Source organism: Tachypleus tridentatus, chromosome 10 (assembly GCF_004210375.1).
Source record: "Tachypleus tridentatus isolate NWPU-2018 chromosome 10, ASM421037v1, whole genome shotgun sequence".
Taxonomy (NCBI): domain Eukaryota; kingdom Metazoa; phylum Arthropoda; class Merostomata; order Xiphosura; family Limulidae; genus Tachypleus; species Tachypleus tridentatus.
In genome coordinates this window covers 119592806-119612518 of record NC_134834.1, presented here as the reverse complement: position 1 = coordinate 119612518, position 19713 = coordinate 119592806, and the positions used below count along the sequence as shown (strand labels likewise).

The 19713-nt window shown below is 32.4% G+C and overlaps 2 protein-coding genes across 31 annotated transcripts in view; one reads left to right on the top strand and one right to left on the bottom strand.

Annotated features, from left to right (window-relative positions):
- Positions 1 to 6765, bottom strand: part of LOC143230176 (C-Jun-amino-terminal kinase-interacting protein 4-like) — a 92558-nt gene extending 85793 nt beyond the window's left edge. For 13 of the 30 annotated variants that reach the window (XM_076463265.1, XM_076463274.1, XM_076463277.1 and 10 more), the window contains exons 1-3: positions 6643 to 6764; positions 5783 to 6142; positions 3547 to 3667 (exon numbers count right to left, since the gene is read on the bottom strand). In XM_076463265.1, coding sequence (XP_076319380.1) covers positions 3547 to 3667; positions 5783 to 6142; positions 6643 to 6681 — 520 coding nt within the window. In that variant the 5' untranslated portion in view covers positions 6682 to 6764. Of the gene's footprint in view, positions 1 to 3546; positions 3668 to 5782; positions 6143 to 6642 lie in introns of all 30 variants that reach the window. The other 17 variants (XM_076463282.1, XM_076463285.1, XM_076463281.1 and 14 more) reach the window with 3 other exon arrangements.
- Positions 6747 to 19713, top strand: part of LOC143230179 (uncharacterized) — a 37546-nt gene continuing 24579 nt past the window's right edge. The window contains exons 1-7 of the mRNA XM_076463296.1: positions 6747 to 7007; positions 8065 to 8165; positions 11033 to 11233; positions 11790 to 11878; positions 12498 to 12597; positions 13379 to 13422; positions 16480 to 16557. Coding sequence (XP_076319411.1) covers positions 6926 to 7007; positions 8065 to 8165; positions 11033 to 11233; positions 11790 to 11878; positions 12498 to 12597; positions 13379 to 13422; positions 16480 to 16557 — 695 coding nt within the window. The 5' untranslated portion in view covers positions 6747 to 6925. The remainder of the gene's footprint in view (positions 7008 to 8064; positions 8166 to 11032; positions 11234 to 11789; positions 11879 to 12497; positions 12598 to 13378; positions 13423 to 16479; positions 16558 to 19713) is intronic.

The following is a 19713-nucleotide window of genomic DNA, read 5'->3' as shown; positions in this document are numbered from 1 at the left end:
AACTCCTTGTCAGCCTGCCCAGGTTCCACGTTCAGGAGTAACTGGTGCAAGTTCTGGACACCTATAGCATTCATTCTCCCAATTAAACTCCTTGTCAGCCTGCCCAGGTTCCACGCTCAGGAGTAACTGGTGCAAGTTCTGGACACCTACAGCATTCATTCTCCCAATTAAACTCCTTGTCAGCCTGCCCAGGTTCCACGCTCAGGAGTAACTGGTGCAAGTTCTGGACACCTATAGCATTCATTCTCCCAATTAAACTCCTTGTCAGCCTGCCCAGGTTCCACGCTCAGGAGTAACTGGTGCAAGTTCTGGACACCTATAGCATTCATTCTCCCAATTAAACTCCTTGTCAGCCTGTCCAGGTTCCACGCTCAGGAGTAACTGGTGCAAGTTCTGGACACCTATAGCATTCATTCTCCCAATTAAACTCCTTGTCAGCCTGCCCAGGTTCCACGCTCAGGAGTAACTGGTGCAAGTTCTGGACATCTATAGCATTCATTCTCCCAATTAAACTCCTTGTCAGCCTGTCCAGGTTCCACGTTCAGGAGTAACTGGTGCAAGTTCTGGACATCTATAGCATTCATTCTCCCAATTAAACTCCTTGTCAGCCTGCCCAGGTTCCACGTTCAGGAGTAACTGGTGCAAGTTCTGGACACCTATAGCATTCATTCTCCCAATTAAACTCCTTGTCAGCCTGCCCAGGTTCCACGTTCAGGAGTAAGTGGTGCAAGTTCTGGACACCTATAGCATTCATTCTCCCAATTAAACTCCTTGTCAGCCTGCCCAGGTTCCACGCTCAGGAGTAACTGGTGCAAGTTCTGGACACCTATAGCATTCATTCTCCCAATTAAACTCCTTGTCAGCCTGCCCAGGTTCCACGTTCAGGAGTAAGTGGTGCAAGTTCTGGACACCTATAGCATTCATTCTCCCAATTAAACTCCTTGTCAGCCTGCCCAGGTTCCACGTTCAGGAGTAAGTGGTGCAAGTTCTGGACACCTACAGCATTCATTCTCCCAATTAAACTCCTTGTCAGCCTGCCCAGGTTCCACGTTCAGGAGTAACTGGTGCAAGTTCTGGACACCTACAGCATTCATTCTCCCAATTAAACTCCTTGTCAGCCTGCCCAGGTTCCACGTTCAGGAGTAACTGGTGCAAGTTCTGGACACCTACAGCATTCATTCTCCCAATTAAACTCCTTGTCAGCCTGCCCAGGTTCCACGCTCAGGAGTAACTGGTGCAAGTTCTGGACACCTACAGCATTCATTCTCCCAATTAAACTCCTTGTCAGCCTGCCCAGGTTCCACGTTCAGGAGTAACTGGTGCAAGTTCTGGACACCTACAGCATTCATTCTCCCCTCAAATAAATACTGACAAATCTCCTGACAGGTCACCAGCACTGGAAGCAAGTGTTAAAGTGCCTGTCAATTGTCAGACATTACAAGTGGTGACGTTAACTTCAGAATTCAAGTTGTCATAGTTGAAAAAAGTGTTCTGAAGTGAAAATAAGTGCAATCAGAATAAATATAAATGCACTGGACTGCTGCCATATTTCTTGACTATATTAAATTGAAACCACTTTAATAATTAAGTCAATCTAAAGCACTTATTAACACAAAAAAAGAAAGACGCAAATAATGTCAAATTGAAGAGATAGTTCAGTAGAAGCACACAGAGGGAGTCAGGTGCATCACAAGTGCACTAAGCTCCTACTGGTGGAAAAGTTATGCGTTGTGATTTAAATGAGACACGTGTTGGAATAACCTGATTCCAATATGGGGTTGAGAAAGCTTGTGGAATGTGTAATAAAAATGTTTGCAAATGGGAAGAGCTAATTTTGTGAGTGGAAGGAAGTACCCTATAGGAATGTTCATCTGCAAAATAAATGGCTGTATGCATGAAGGACAATAATAAATCTGAAAAGGTATGCATGTTTTACGCTTATATTTTTGAGATGTTAGTAGTACAATTAAAAGTACATTATATATGAGACCCTACTAATTAACTCTCTCACCATGAGCTTTATCCATGGGACTGACCTCATAACCATTTCTACTCATTGTACTTTACATAACAATATCTTTTAATATATTAAGTCTATCTTTACAAACTTTGATAGACTTTTAGTAAACATTACAAGGCACAAAAAATCAAATCTTTTAATGAAGTTTTTTATCAATATTTGCATGAGACAATATAGATTCTTCACTTTGAGATTAAAAATACTTTTCTTTGTCTCAAAAATCTCAAATTTCATTTATGTAACCTCTGAAACCTCTTAACTATATAACTTTTTCTCAGTAAAACTATATTTTGTCTGTTATTATGTTTATTACTTGATTCTTTAGCCTGTAGACAACTCATCAAATACAATGGGAAGAAAACTTGTAAAATCAGAAATAAAATGAGCAGCTCTGTCACTTATTCTTCATTTTTAATCATGAGGTTTCAAGGTACGTACCCTGAGAGTTTCAACTCTTCAATGTATCCCATAGATTTTCTGCATTTATTTTACCTTCAACACCAAAACTTGAAACTCACCACAAATAAAGCTTGTATCACTTACTGTCGTTGCTTGTGCTAACCATAATACGATATCCATGAAAACAAGGCATGTGCAAAACAAGAAAGTGTCATACATGCCCACGCTCCAAGAACACAATATTGGACTAAGTGGCTTATGTTTCCTATAACACTTACAAAGGAATTTTCTATAGTAATAAAATTGCAATTAGAATGTGTGTACACATTTATTATATGATCCAGACCTGTGCTGGTCCAATAAACATCATAATTTCCAAGCCTCACTACCCCTCCCCCCTTGCTTTAAAGTTGTCAAGTTTTTAATGTAGTTTTAAATTTACTTCAATTTAGACAATTAAAATAACACAAACACATTAGGTATAACTATGTATAGGCCTACAAAAGTATACACTTTTAGCTACCATACATTACATGTGTACAAGTATACATGTTACTATTTACTCAAAGAGAAAATCAAAGAGGTGAGAGATTCTTACTTTACATTTAGCTTGTCAATATATATCTATATATGGATACTTGTATGTGTATGATGAACAACTATTAAAACAGACTTGAACAATAAGACAACTGGATGTTACATGACACAAAAACTAATACCTGACATTTTTTTTATTTACACTTCTTTTTAAATTAAGAAATTAAAACATTTATCAAAATTTAAATTATAAACTATGTTTGGATGCCAATCTTATTGACATAAACAGTAAAAATATTATTTAATAACATTTTGAAAATAATGCTTTAAAATGTCATGACGTGCACTTTAACCTAACAAAACAAAACACAATGCTTCAAAATGTCATGACATGTGCACTTTAACCTAACAAAACAAAAAATAATGCTTCAACATGTCATGACATGTGCACTTTAACCTAACAAAACAAAACACAATGCTTCAAAATGTCATGACATGTGCACTTTAACCTAACAAAACAAAAAATAATGCTTCAACATGTCATGACATGTGAACTTTAACCTAACAAAACAAAAAGGTTAAGACCTTACCATGATCACCAACATTTTTAGCCTTCAATTCTAACATTCTAACAATAGATTCTAAACTTTCAATTTTTCCCATTTGTTCCTGACGATCATCATCTATTGCACACTCATACTCCAAAAGTTTCTGGAAAAAACCCAAAAAACTCATAAAACTATATATCAACCATAAATTAACTCCATCAGAATATAATATAAAAATAATAAATTTCACATGGTACACCCTTAAATAAAGTTCAAAACACTATGAAACCATAAGGCTTGGCTACAGAGCACCTGTACACAATGAAGGATTTGATCGACTACACAAAAACATTAGAATCCACAGGAACATTCTCAATCAACCACCACAATACCTTTCAGTAAATCACTGGGTGATGACCAGTTAATATATATCGTTAATTTTACTTTATCAACTATTAACGTCACATTGTGTCTTAAAACCACTTCATTGTAAATTTAAAAAATGTTAGATGGCTTATCTCTAATGCCAATGCCAGCATTACATTCACCAAGACATTTTTATTCACTGCTGCAGAAAAAGTGACACACAGAAATACATTCATCAGGGACTAAAGCTCAGCACTTCACTAACTGAATAATTACTAGGCTCATTAATCAAGTTAAAGAAAAACAAGTTACACCCTAGAAATCAAGTTTCAATACCTGTGGTGAGCAGAACATAGATGGTTCACCATTTAGCTGTGCTTAACAAACACAATGGTAATACTTTGATTACTTGAATCAAAAATAGTCGTAATCAGAAAATCTAACTTCATTTAAATATTTATTTTTATAAGTCTGGACGTTAAGCCATTCTATCATGTGTAAAATTAAAACATTAATTACAGTTAAGGTAATATCATTATTTCTTCATAATATTTCCACTTTATATATCAATATAACATTTGGTGACTTGTTTAAAGCATACTTCAAAATTATGTAAATATTCAAAAGTTGAGGAGAAAAAATTAAAAATTTGAAGATTAGAAACTTTTTAACCCTTTCACCATGGGTCATGGTTCAAAGGCCATGTCATCATGCTTGATGACTTGCATTCAAAATTTTATTAAACTACTATTTTATAAATTTGTATCAATAAGATTTGAAATCAAATGATTGATTATAATTCAAACTATTATATATAAGTTAATTTCTTAATTTAAAAGTACTAAAATAACATCTAAATATATATTTTAGTGAGTCATGTGGTACGTTGAATGCAGCACAGGTTAAGATTAGATGTTTGTGTTGTCAGTATTAAAATAATACATCTAAATATATATTTCAATGAGTCATGTAATATGTTGAACTTGGCACTATTTAAGATTAGATGTTTGAAATGTATTTAGGAGGTTTGATAGATTATGCAAATGATATTTGAGATTTTTAGGAGAAAGAAGTTTTTTAATCATAACAGGATACCCCTTTGTACTCAGGCTAGTAATGAAACACTGTTTTCATAAACAAATCTTCAGTAAAAATATTTCATTAAGAAATCTGATTTTTTTAAATACAAAATACTTGTATTTTTTATTAAAAGCCTACCAAATTTTGTGAAGATATGCTTTCTGTATTAAAAGTTATACGATAAATACGTAATGTGTTCAAATGTGTAGACAAACTTGTGTATATTATACCAAGTCTGTAGAGAAAGGGTTAACTTGGTCTTACAAGTTTTTCAACGTGTGTCTAGATGGACAATTTCAGTGGTCTTGGATGCCATATTTTGATATAAATGCACAAACATGCATGTATCACACATATTCATTCACATATGTCCTTAAGTCTTCACTAAGTTTTGTTAAAGTAAAGCTATTCTTCATTGGAAAAACTGATTTTATCATATCTTGACTGTTTTCTCCATTTTCAATAAGGATCTTTTTAAACCAAATTTCTAAACGCTTGTATATCTTGACAGATAGATTATATCATTTGTAATGTTTTTATAAAAATTCAGCTTCCATTGATTAAATGGATAACATACTATCACTGGTCTTTTTTCTTTATTTTGGGTGCTAAATAGTAAATGTGCAATCAACAGAAATTTTTGGTTCATTATAACAATTCGTGGAAAAGAACAGAACAAATTATCTTTCTGTTGGATCATTAAAACCCAATGAGGGTTTAACTGTCACTAAGCTGCCACAGACAGTAACACTAACAATACACTTCAACAATATTTTAATAACATCTTATGTGCCTTTTGTTTTTCGTGTACCACTACTAACCAAATTCTTACCTGTTCAGAGCTTTTTCTTAGCTGTTTTTCCCTTTCATACTGTGTCACCAACTGTTCATTATCTTCTCTCAGTAATTCTAATTCAACTTCATGTTCTTGAATGTCCATATATGCTAAATCCAAACTTTCAAGAACATTAACTACGAGTGGCATTAACTCTTTAACAACATCTTCATCATATCTGGCAATCATTTTTTGAAATTCTTGATATATGCTTCCAGCAAGGTTTTGAACCTTTTCAGACATAACTACATGATTTTCATCATTACTAGTCCCATATACTGTTTCTTGCATTGGAGATGTTGGACTTGACTCCATTTCCTTTGAGTTGAGAGGTTTGTATTTTTGTAGGGTACCTAGCTATTATTCGCGAATTCGTAAGTAAAATCTCATTTATTCAAAATCTCGTAAAATGAACATATTATCAAAGATCAAAAACAGACGAGTATGAATAAAAAACTACACTCACTAATGACTAACAAAGATATTTTCTCTGAATTTTAGTTTATACTACGTAGAGATGAATTCTAGTTTGCCTTACAGTGTAACTTTAGCCAGTAGGCCTAAGTTAACTTCTTATGTTGCAGCAATGGTCTTTCACTATGCTGGTAGTTATTGGGTTACTATGCAAACACAGCAAATTTTCGAAATAGGCCTAAACGATTAACCACAGGTGGCTTAATTAATCAAATAGCGATTAACTTTAACTTAAGCCTAACACACGAACGTTAACATTTATGATGTTTTATTTCCCAAAATACTATAATGGCAAGTATATATAGAGAGAAATGGAAATATTTCAAAAACATAATTTTCGTCGACTTAATTATAAGGTAGAGTTATACTATTAAAGAACATACTATGCTAAATAAAACACACAATGAATATACAGGAACCATCAGCAGACAGATATCGATCTCATTCGGATATTTCCGTTCTCAGTCATATGATATTACGCTTTTGCACATGCGCATTAATGCTTGTAGTAGAGAGTGTGAAGCGAAATGAATTTCTTGATAACTAATATACACGTAATTTTCAAGCAGTTAATTCATATTAATCTCGTTGACCAATAATTTTATAACCTGTAAAACACTTATAGATTGTGACAGCGTCACAAATAAACCTGTTCAAAAATCCAGAATGAGTTCTTTCGCAAAGTTTGTTGGTAAACAGGTTAGAATAGGATGTGCTAGTGGATTTTGGGGTGACACAGCAACTGCAGGTTGGTGATAAACAAATCACGTTTACACTTTTTTTTTCTTGCCAAGTATGACTTCCCGTGTAAAGTCTAACCTTCTTTAAGTTTACTTTAACGCAAGTATCTTTTTTTTACAAAAGAAGTGGACATCTAATTTATAAAAATTAAAAGTATAATTTAAACTGACAGTTAAAATATCCAGCAAATAAAATAACATATAAATATAATTCATTATTCAGTGTCCCTGTAGTTTATTTGTTAAGAATTCAAAAGATGTGGCCACTTTATAAATGTTTCTCTGTTACCCAGAACTTAGCCATACAACTTAACAAAAAGAAGATTACTGTTACCTTATGTAAAACCAGCAAAGCCATGTTTCAAACCTCATTTATGATGTTTGACCTCTTTCCACAAGGGGTGTATTAACAGTTAGAATACCTTGCCTGATAGTGTATTTATACTTTTAAACATTTCTTGATTCAATCTATATTAATTTCAAAATGGTTTATAATTATATAACTTCATAAAATTTTCAAGGAACTTATTAGCACATCAAGGATATTTCTTCCAGCTCCCAGCTATAACTTCCTCTTAATACTTATGAATTTATCTAATCATTTTACTTGAACTTGGTTAAATTTTTCTGGTTCCACTACCACTGAAGGTAATTCATTCCAAAAGCCAGCCATCCAGCACACTTCTTTTCCAGTCAGTTTCACATAATTTTAAATTTTTTATATACATGTGCATCTGATGAAGTGGATTATACAAATAACTTCAAGAATTCTTTCAAGCTTTTGATGATGAAGGAAAGAGAATTATCATTGTTCTAATGAAACCTGTTAGAAAACAATACAGAATTGAAAAGCTTAAGAGCTATGGTTCGATATGATTGGGCATTAGGAAAAACAGATGAATAGAAAACTTATTTATAGACTTCTTAAGAAGTACAATTATATTGTTTTAAATGACTAATAAAGTGAACTTGATTTCTGTGTGTGGAGTTAGGTAAATTGAATGCATGGCTATAACCCAATTGTTACTTTATGATAGAAGTAATGTTCTTTCACTTTATTTACAGTGCCCCAGTTAGTTCACCATGGGAAATTGGATTTCTTGGTCTTTGATTATTTGTCAGAGATCACAATGTCTTTATTAGCAGCTGCCAAACAAAAGTCACCCGTAAGTTTTTATGTTCCATAGAAAAGAAATATACAGTGAGAATTTGTAAAGGTGTTTTAATTAAATATACAGGTATTGGTGAATAGATTGATAACTGAAAATGAAGACAAGTGCTGTCCTCTATTTTCAAAATTTTTTTCATACAACATAAGCCTTTTAATACCACATACCCATCAATTCACATGGTTTAACTCATTCTCACATACAGATTATCAATAGGCAAACCTCCGCCAATAGCAGTGCCACACACCCATGTGACTCCCTTTCTACCATTATTATTAGGTTATTGTTAGGTTAAAGTATTTAAATTGGAGCTTAGTCATATACTTTATCCTGCAGAGTTCAGTTAGGCTTAAGAAGTGTGTTATTTTCAGTTAACTTGTAGCTCATCTTATAAGTAAATTGATAATTAGATTAAAAATTTTGTTTTTCAACAATAAAATCTTACACAGATGTTTTTTACCCAACACACTTTCTGAAGTTTACATTATATCAACTAATTCATTTTTATAATTCTTTATAATTTATAGTTTTTATGATTTATCTTGTTTGTGAGAACCCCTGGGAGCTATAGTCCACCTTACTTTCTTCCAGTATTGCTTACCTTGCTTTTGGATTGTAGTTGACTTCCCAATGGTATGATCCTCATCTTACCCCTGCATGGATGATGGCTCCCAAAGGTTAAGTTTTGGATGCAGTTATCTTACTGTTTATGGCCCTTCATACTCTAGCCACTCTACATCTTGTGGCACATTTTGTTCATCAGGGAACTGAAATTACAATATATTGTGGTTATGGTCACTGTTTAGTTGTTTTCCTCTTTTCTGAGATGAACTTCTCTCAATCTTCCATCCAAGTCTGTCACACCATTTCCACATTTGGGTGAAGAGTATACCTGGTACAAAAGCAGTGCTGTCTTTCACGTATAAGCCTCTTTCAGACATTTTTTAAGCATACTTCAACTTTCTCCCTCACACCAGTATTCTAACTATTCAATGTGAGAAGGATGTGTGCAGAAGGAAGGTACCTTGTCAGAAGTTATAAATTTTTTATATATGCTTAAAATATATTTTGGAAAGGTTACTTACTTCTGCTCACACTTTCCACCCTTCTTCCTGCTGTCCACCTATGTTTAGGTTTCTGCCTAAACTTGATGTGATAGCTAGGTAGAATAACACTGAAGTAGTCACATAAGTCATGTGGGTGTGCTGTGGTACTACTATTAGTGAAGGTTTGTTGTATAATAATTATCATGTTAGGGTTGCATGGAAGTAAAACACATGTAGCATGCAAAACATTATTTGTAAATAGAGAGGGCTACACAGAAACAGAAATAAGTACCTGTCAAAATACATTTTCAGTGTAGGAAACTTCAGGGAGAGAGTTTATAGGGTGTGATAGTTGGCACCTGTAACTGATTAAAGTGTGAGAATAGTGAGATTGATTGTAACTCAAGGAAGCTTGGATATAGTATGTTACACTGTCAAAGCTTGATTGCTTGGAAATAAGTTAGAAATAGCTTTTGGGAAGTTTGTACTAGGAACAGAAATTAAGATGTTAAAGGGAGAAAACAGTGGGTTATCAGTAGAAACAAAGATATTAGAAGGAGAAAAGAGTGGATTAGAAATGAAATTAAGATTTAGAAAGATAAAACAGAAGATTATGAGTAGAAAGTAGAATATTGAAGGAGAAAACATTAGATTAGAAGTAGGAATTATGATATTAGAAAGTGAAAACAGAAGATTATGAGTAGAAAGTAGGATATCGAAGGAGGAAACAGTAGATTAGAAGTAGGAATTAAGATATTAGAAAGTAAAAACAGTAGATTAGAAGTAGAAATTAAGATATTAGAAAGTGAAAACAGAAGATTATGAGTAGAAATTAGGATATCGAAGGAGAAAACACTAGATTAGAAGTAGAAATTAAGATATTAGAATGATAAAACAGTAGATTATGAGTAGAAATTTTAACACTCCTACGAAAAGTGGGGCCTAATAGGCCCCAGAGCAACTTGAAAGGTTATTAATATTAGGCTAATAATTTTGTATTTAAATGAAATTGCCATTTAAATCCATTAATGAATGGATTAACGAGATTCCCACTGTCCCTATCTACTATCTAGCGAAACCACAGCCAGGGGAACGGGCTTGGAGAAATCAGGACTAGAAACGTCTTTTCGTAGGAGTGTTAAAATATTAGAAAGATAAAACACTAGATTATGAGTAGAAATTAAGATATTAAAAGGAGAAACAGTAGATTAATAGTAGAAACAAAGATATTAGGATAAACTGAATAAAAGCAAGACAGGAAATGGGTAAAGTCAGAATAAAAGTCGTCTTGAGTTTAGGAGGGTGAACACTAGTAATTAATACAGGTTCAGCTCTCAGGTGCCAACTGCTTGCAGTAAGAAATGAGATTGTGAAATAATCAAGAGATTTACATTGTGACGTTCTCTCTCATTAAGTATTCTGATGATTTTTCTTGTTTTATAGTGAGAATTGGAGGGAATAGAAAAACTAGAACTAGAATTTGCTTTGTGATATAGCATATTATAGAGCAAGTTGACAGTTCTATATTTATATATTTATGTTTTTTTGAGAATTGTATAAATGTTGCATTCAAACTCATTAACTGAAAACTGTTGATTTAAAGTTCATTAGTTTTAACTTTGAGGATGTTTTGTACCTCTTAATAAATGTTTAAAATAATTAAATTATTTTAAAAGTCACTAGAAATTAAGCCATACATTATATCTACTGTATCTTGTAGTATGGAATGTTCGTAAGCATTTTCTCCCCTTTTGATCAAGAACAAACATTAAGTACTTTTATTGAAATAACCAAAGTTTAGTCTCAGCCCTTTTCCAGGATCTTGGATTTACCCCTGATTTTGTACACTCTGCACTCAAACCAAATATTAATGAAATTAAAAGACGAGGAATTCGAGTTGTCAGTAATGCTGGAGGAATTAACCCTTTTAGCTGTGCTTCAGCCCTTCAGCAAGTGATCAAGAAGGCAGGAGTGGATCTAAAGGTTGCTGTGATTACTGGAGATGACTTAATGGACAAGGTTTGTGGGAAAATATTTTTTATTACCTTAAAATAATAGGATTTTATAATAGGAAAGGAAAAAGTAACAAACTATGTATTAAGTGAAATTCTATTTTATGTAAAGCTGCATGTATGAGCACTTCTAAAGAATCAAACAAACCAATCAAAGAATTAAAAAGAAAGGTGAGAATAGCTCACTAAACTGTGACAAAAACTGAAACATTAGTTCGTAATCAAAACACTTCAGTAGTTTGAATTGTTCGAAAGTCCAGGTATAAAGTTGTTTGAATTTGATAAGTATGTGTGTGCAAAGCACTATATTTTTAATGTTATTCTCAGGTTGGGTGGATGTTATGCTGGGGGAAGGGGTTAACCACACTGAGATACATGACTTTCTCTTACTTTACTTTTTCTTGTTTAATTTCACGGTAAAGAGCCTTTGAAAAGTAGTTCAGGTTCATGTCATGAATTGTATTTTCTTATACATGATAAACATTAAACATGTACTGTTATTTAGAATAACTGTTGCAGTAAGTTTGTTTTATACATGAACTGCTACTGTTATCATTATGCAGAAAGAAGAACTGCTAAGAGAAGGAATTACCGAGATAAGTGAAGAAATCCCACTTCCAAAAAATCTTCACAGTATGAATGCCTACTTGGGGTAATTATTTGTTCAGTGTTTCAACATGACTGTATCTGTTTAGTTCCCAGAAAAAAGGAAAACTTTACCAAATATATCTCAAATTAAACTTTGTAAAAATATATTCATGTAGTGTGTATATTTTAATGAATTTATTCCAGTCATAGATAGTGTAAAAATCTTGTTAGAAATGAAAAACATACTTTTAGTCCAACAGTGAGAAATAACTAACATTTGCTTTGTCCATCAATAAGAAATGTGTCACATTTGTTGATACAACAGTTAAAATCATGTAACATTTGTTTAATTCAACAGTAAAAATTGTGCAAAATCTGATTGGGCTAACAGTGAAAAATGTGTCACAAATGACACAATAATTTCCACTTAATTTTCTTTTGGATTAACTTTAACTGTTTTAGTAAGAGAAGTAAGGAAAACCAGATGTAACCATGTTCAGAATTTATAGAATGTTACAAGAAATTAAACATTACATGTAATGTGAAGTGAAGGTTTATCCAATCCATTAAAAACAGCTGTTTAAAAGCTTCTGTGTACTTTTATAAGTTTTTATATTTATGTGTATGAATTATTTTTGTCACTTTACCATACTATTGTGTTGAGCTATTATGTTACATTTCAGTGCTGGACCTGTAGCCCAAGCTTTGGAACATGGGGCAGACATTGTGATAACTGGGAGGTGTGTGGACAGTGCCTTAGCTCTTGGACCTTTAATGCACTCAGTCAGTTAGTTTTCATGGTTTAGTTTTCATGTTAATGTGATTGTGAAAGGAGGGACACTTTGTTAAGATGGATCATAATCCAGTTATCAGACGTTTTAATTTATCTGTCATGTGAACGAAGTGCTAAACATGTCGACTGCTTTGTTGGGTTTGTATAGGTGTTTTCTGTGTAGCTGCAGCTTTACAGATACTTCTACCTCAACAGGGTTATAGTGTCTAAATTCAGTTTAAAGAAACTGTTAACATGAAAAACTGAATACAGAAAACTTCACATACATTAATAAAGAAATACAGATTCCCTTGAGAAACTGTTTACATTTTCCCCAAGCCATTGTTTTATTGTGTTACAAACAAAATATAGAAATTAGTTTTCGAACACCCAATAGTACAAAACATTCAGCTTACTATGTTACCATTCAGTTTGTGTAAACATTTTTTGTTTTTATGTTCGTGTTTGTAGTTGATATTCAAGTTCACTGTTCTTAGCATTAATGATGTCTCTACTCATAATCATTCGTGAATTAAGAGCCACCATTAATGAACCTTAGTTTAAAGTTTAGTATGTATTACTCCAATCAGGATACTGTAATAATGAACCTTAATTTAAAGTTTAGTATGTGTTCCTCTAATCAGGGTTCAGGATTATGAACCCTAATTTAAAGTTTAAAATGTGTTGTTACAGAAAATTGAAGGACGTGTAAAGAATTGACAACTAAACATGTCAACAATTCTTTTTTGATCATTGTTTCTTAACACCTTTATCTATGTTTTTCTGTTTCAGTTCAAGTGGAAGTCTAATGAATTAAATGCTTTAGCTTCAGGAAGGTAAGTTTACTAAATTAGTTCACAACTAAAAGTTTATCAATATATGATAAAGTATAAAACTGTACACTATTCAGATTTACACGTTGATAGATTTGTGACATTTTGTTTGATCAAATAGTCATGAATTATTCTATCAATTAACCCTTTTTGCAATGAGTTGGATCAAAAGCCGTGTCATCTTGTTTGTTGACTTGCATTCAAAAATTTTATTGAACTACCATTTTATGAATTTGCTGATAAGTTTGGAATTAAATTATAGATTATAATTTAAACTTTAATATTCCATGTGAGTTAATTTCTTAATTCAAAAGTAAGTATTGAAATAACACATCTAAATATACATTTTAGTGAGTCATGTGGTATGTTGAATGCAGCACTGTTTAAGATCAAAAGTTTGTGTTGTCAAAATGCCAAGTTTATAGTTTCCTAAAAGTCAGGAACTCAGATTACTTATACTGACAAGCTGGAATATAAAATAAGAACCTCATATTTTTATTTTGCTGACATATGTCTTATGTGCTGAATCAAACACTGTGACCCTGTTTTACTCTTTTCATTTCTTGAAATGGCCCTTTATACACTCTTACTATAGTATAGGTCATATGAATAACCCATCAACACTCTTACTATAGTATAGGTCATATGAATAACCAATCAACACTCTTACTATAGTATAGGTCATATGAATAACCAATCAACAGCTTAGAATGCCAAGACTGATTTTCTTAGCCATTTTGTTTAATCTGAAAAATTTACCACATTCTTTCAATCCAATATTTCAAGGACATAGGTTGTGTCTTTAGTTTGCTTGAAGTTTCATATTTTTTAATATCTAAATACATCTTAGTTACTAAGTTTAATAAATTACAGTGTAATTCTATGGTGTCATTGTAGTTATTTATGATGTTTTTGGTTATTCAACTGTATATATAAGACCGATTTTTTTTTTTTTGATATCCTTCATGTGCAAAATTTTAAAAGACTTAGCAATCTATGTCCAGCAGCATCTGAGTAAAGATGAGAAGAGATAATTGTTTGCTTTACTTCTTGATTTATTGATCTATATTTTAAGAAAAATAAGTTTAATAATTTACTTCTAAATAGTAATAATCTATATTCATATATATAATGTATAATAATTGAAATATAACCGTATATTACAAAATACTAGTCCACTAAAACACAGCCAAGATAGGGAAGACTAAAGGTCAGTTTTATATTACTGGATACATAACATGAGTGCACATGCACCATGTTAGTGCAAGCTATGCAATCTTAGGTAGACATGACTGAAAGGTCAATATAATAAAAAAATAATAAATATATAGTGTTATAAGACTTAAGATACTTAGATTAAACATTTGTATTTTTGTGTTATAATGTGTGGTCGTTCTAGTGTGAACAAAACATAATTTATACTTATTTTCTAATTTTGTTACGATAGTTATAAGGTTGGTCAAGTGACAGACCCAACATAGAGAAAATGACATAAAATATAACTTCAATGAGGAAACAAACGTGAAATGTATTGAGGAGGATTGAGAGACTACACAAATAGTATTTTAAATTGTATGGACAAAAATTGATTTTCAATTATTATCACTTTGCACTCAGACTAGTAATGAAACACTATCTTCACAAAGAAATCTTCAGTAAAAATATTTCATTAAGAAATCTGATTTTTTTAAATACAAAATACTTGTAATCTTTACTAAAAGTCTACCAAATTTTGTGAAGATGTTCTATCAAAAGTTATAGGATAAATATTTAATGTGTTCAAATGTGTAGACAAACTTGTGTATGTTATGTCAAGCCTGTAGAGAAAGGTTAATTAGATAGGAAAACCATTCTTGCATCAAAAACTCTTGATTTTCTCAAACTTTATGCAAAAATCCATAGATGCATAATGAACTCTGATTTTGATTGTCTTTTAAACAAAATTGATACATATCTTGTGAAGCTAAAATACAAGCATATTAATGCTTTTGTCGTAAACTTCAGGTTTGACATGACAATCACAGTTATGAATTATCTAAAAACTGTAACCTTATGATGTTGCTGGTTTTCAACAGTGAAAGTAATCCATTATGCTATTTAAATATGCCAAAAACTGAGGAGTATATAGTGTGTTCTTGAAACTAGCAAAATTTTATCCATACCCTTATGATAACAAAACAATTCTAAAAAGACGGTATTCAATCTTTGAACGACTGTTTTACTTGAAAATGAAGAAGAAGATTAGCTGAATTTATCTACAGCTCCATCATTGATCTAATCATGAAATAAAAAACGTTCTTTCTGGATTACAGTATTTACTAACTTGAAAAATACACATCTTAGATTATGTAACTCATTTGAATTGTTAACAATTAGTTCAGCATTAGACTATATTGTTTAATATTAAAATATTAAAACTGATGCATAAACACAACTAAATTTTTAATTTCATCCTTCTAAATAACCTGCTCTTGCTCTACTGTAACTTCTGATTACTTCTTGATGGTCAAATTGCCGAATAATGTGTCTGAGATAAAAAAAAGTTATGTTTCTTTAATGTCTTTTTAAGATGTTAATTAAATTTGATAAGTTTATTTCATGCATTCAAATACTCCATTTTATCCAAATAACAACGATGTTCCATTTACTAGGCATAGGAAATGCATACATTGTTTTTAACTTTTACTGATGTTTAGGGACTGATAGTCAAAGTTATGAAAAGATGCATTTTTTTTCACCATTCCTGAACTAAACTTGAATTATGATAATGTGTGACTTTAACAATAGTTTGAAATAAATAATAATTTTAACAGAGCTATTAACCATGTATGATAAAGTTAAACAATCTTGTTCTTTAACTGTAAAATGTCTATACAAAAGCTGTGGGTAACTTAAGCCAAAGTATAAAGAGATGATACAGATCAATCAAGTTGATTCACCAGGTAAATTTCTGCTTATCTTGTAGTTGTAAATTTTGTCTACTTACAAATGTTCTTATGTATTCATTAGTGATGTATACACACTTTTGTAATTAGATTTCTTTTCAATATTTTTTGACAGCCTTGCTGGTCACTTGATAGAATGTGGTGCTCAAGTTACAGGAGGGATCTTTACTGACTGGGAAGAAGTGCCTGGATGGTAATAAAGTACCTTCTACAGTTATCAAAATAGTTTAACAAGAATGACAAAGTGTTTTAGTTTTTGACCATGTCTTGTTTTCTGAGAGATGGAAATATTTAAAGAATTGACACAAGTTGTTTGGATTATAAAGAACAAATATATTTATGGTAATTTTGTTTTACAGTGGCTAATTGTTTCTATTATACCAACATCTACAAGCGTTTACTGTTTGAAACCCAATACATTCTATTGTATTGAACCATGTTAAATCAGATTAAAAATGGTCTAATAGTTAGTATGCCTAGACAGTGAATACAAATGTTTGTGGTTTCCATTCTGTTATTGCAAAAACATCCTTCAGTATTTGGGGTTATGGGTGTGCTGTGAGAATAATGGCCAAATTTCATGATTTAGTCAGACAAAAGTGGTCCAAGAGTAGGTGGTTTGAACTGTTGACTAACTTTTATTTTTCTAGTCTTCTTAATTGAGAATTAGGAACAGCTATGTACATTTATTTCTTGTTATAGCTCTGCACAAAAACTTAAACCTTATCAAACTTGTAAATTTTAACAATCAAAGCATGCTTTATGAATTAACAAATAAGTTGGACATTAATAATTAATTGCAAATACAAATAATTGTACAATGAAACAAGACTACAAGTTTCAGTGTTCTGACTTCATTCTCAGTGGTAAAGAGTTGAGCATGACTTCATATAACTACATCAATAATTTATGTCATTTAGCACCATCTAGATATTCCTCTCTACTGTACTTTTACTTAACTTGTTATGTACTCATGCTTTGTTTGGCTGCCATCTATGGGATTCCTTTCTCCCTGGTATCCTGGACTGATATTATATGCCTTCATGATGTGAGAGAAACACTTAGGTTCAAGAAGTTTTGATAGAAATGAAATAAAAAACCCACAATCTGAGCTCTTTCGAAAAGGTGGACCTTTTCTTCTTCAGGGGCAAACTGACAAACCAATTCCAGTTTGATCCTGAAGAAAAAATATTCACCTTTCAAAAGTGCTTAGGTTGTAAGATTTTTATTTCATTCCATTATATGGCTTCTGTCTTCATTATTTTCCCAGTTTTGTTTTCCTTATGTTGCAACCTTACCTTTTATTACTACCTTTTATTTTTCATCTTGAGCTGTCTACTCTTATCCTCCCCATTCTGGATTACAGACCTTTTTATCCTCATTTTCCCTCTACTGGACTCTTATTGTCAGTAATTTCCACACACTCCAATTCTGTGGCTACCCAATTTTCTTTATTTTCTGTGGCTACTCACTTGAAGGGGTCACTTATGCTAGGATCTTAGTCCTTTCTCATGTCTTCTCTTCTTAACCTGCATGCTATAACATATCTGGTCACCAGATGTCAAATACACATCATGAAGAGGAACATGAACAAAGCTGCCATCAATACCTTGACCAATAACAGACTCACCAGTAGCAGAACTTGAATATAAAGGTTATATACCTTCTAACAGCAATGATTGGGTCACCCCAGTATCACACTGAACATACATGGTTATGGAATTGGTAGCATCATTTGTTAAAGACACAAAAGATTTAAATTCTTCCCTGACTACTTTAGCCTTTATACCAGTGGCTGAATCAACAATATCAGGTAACTGGATGAAACTACGTCCATATATGGACAAGAACACAATAGGTGTTGCCTCCTTTTCTTTTTTCCCTTTTCAAAATCCAACAGTTAAACATAACATGACCAGGTTTTTTACAAAAATGGCAGACAGACACAAGTGTCTGATTTAAATTCTATGAAGTTGAATGAACTTCATTATTCAAAACTTGTAAACATTCCTGGCCACATATTCAAAACACCTGATTCAGAAGTGTTGTATCAGTCAAAGGCATAGCTTCCAACGTTGATAATGTTATGAAATTATATTTCAGTAGCTTGTGATACTTCACGAGTAGAACATCTGGCTCAACTTATAATTCTAAAGGTATGTTAGGCATTCCAAACATATTGTATTCTTTAATATTATAAGTCAACAATAGAGAAAACCTAGTAGTGACTGACAACACTTCTGAATGGCTATTATTTACATTACACCATAATTTGGTATGAAAATGCTACTGTCAGTAGGCCCTCTGGATAATTTTTGTTTAATAAAATTATTTTAATTCATTTAATAAGAAACGTCTTTTTTGGTTATTATCTAAAGAACCATATAAAACAATTAAAATATGAACATATAGGTATTAATGATTCATACATTCCAGAATTTTCTTATGGAATTAACATACAATTCAAAATATAGATTCAGTATAACCACAGCATCGGTTATGTTAGTTTCTAAATAGAGATTTAACCTCAACAAACACTACCATTAAAAACTGGGTACTTGACACACCACTTTCTTTGTTTATCAATGATTGTAGCAGGTCCTTCTGCAACTCTTTTTTCATACTGTAAACCACCTCTCTGTCCTTTTTTACCTGACTGTTCATCAATAGCTTTTCAGTCTGTGGTTTTACTAAATGTCAGAAGGTATTATCTGTGGTATGAGACATTCATTGCTGCCTCAAACTGTTCCTTCCTCTGTCCTTTTCACTCAACTTTTATATCTAACTGAGACCTTATTGAAGCTTTCCAGAATTTTTTACTTCTCCCATTTGAACCATTGATTTCCTGCCTTTTGTACCAACTAGTTCTGCTGTTTTTTTCCTCCTCCTTCTTGAGTGTGATTACTGTTGATTGGATGTTCATCTTCCACTGTACTTCTATTCCTGGACTAATCTTTCCTTTCTCAGCCACTGCTCACATGAGAGGTTTACTCTCTTCATTCTTCATATAGCCTTATTAGATTGTTCAGACCTGTTTCAGCTCTTGTATCCCATTGGACTGTTCAGTAGCCTTTTCATATGCTTCTGTTGAGATCCCTGTCTTGACCTGTCCTTACCTTGCTGCTCATCTTTTTTCAAGGACCTATCTCCTTCTACCATTACTAGGTGGGTGTATTGCCTTCATTACTAGGACAAACTCCACCTGGTGAGTGTGTCGACACACTCCACACAGTTATCTTCTCTTTTGATAATAATACATAAAGACTATTTTTTAGATTTTCTTTTTCATTTCATAGGAACCCACCAGGTGGTTAGTGTTGCCTTCCAGAGTACATTCTTCCAAAACCGT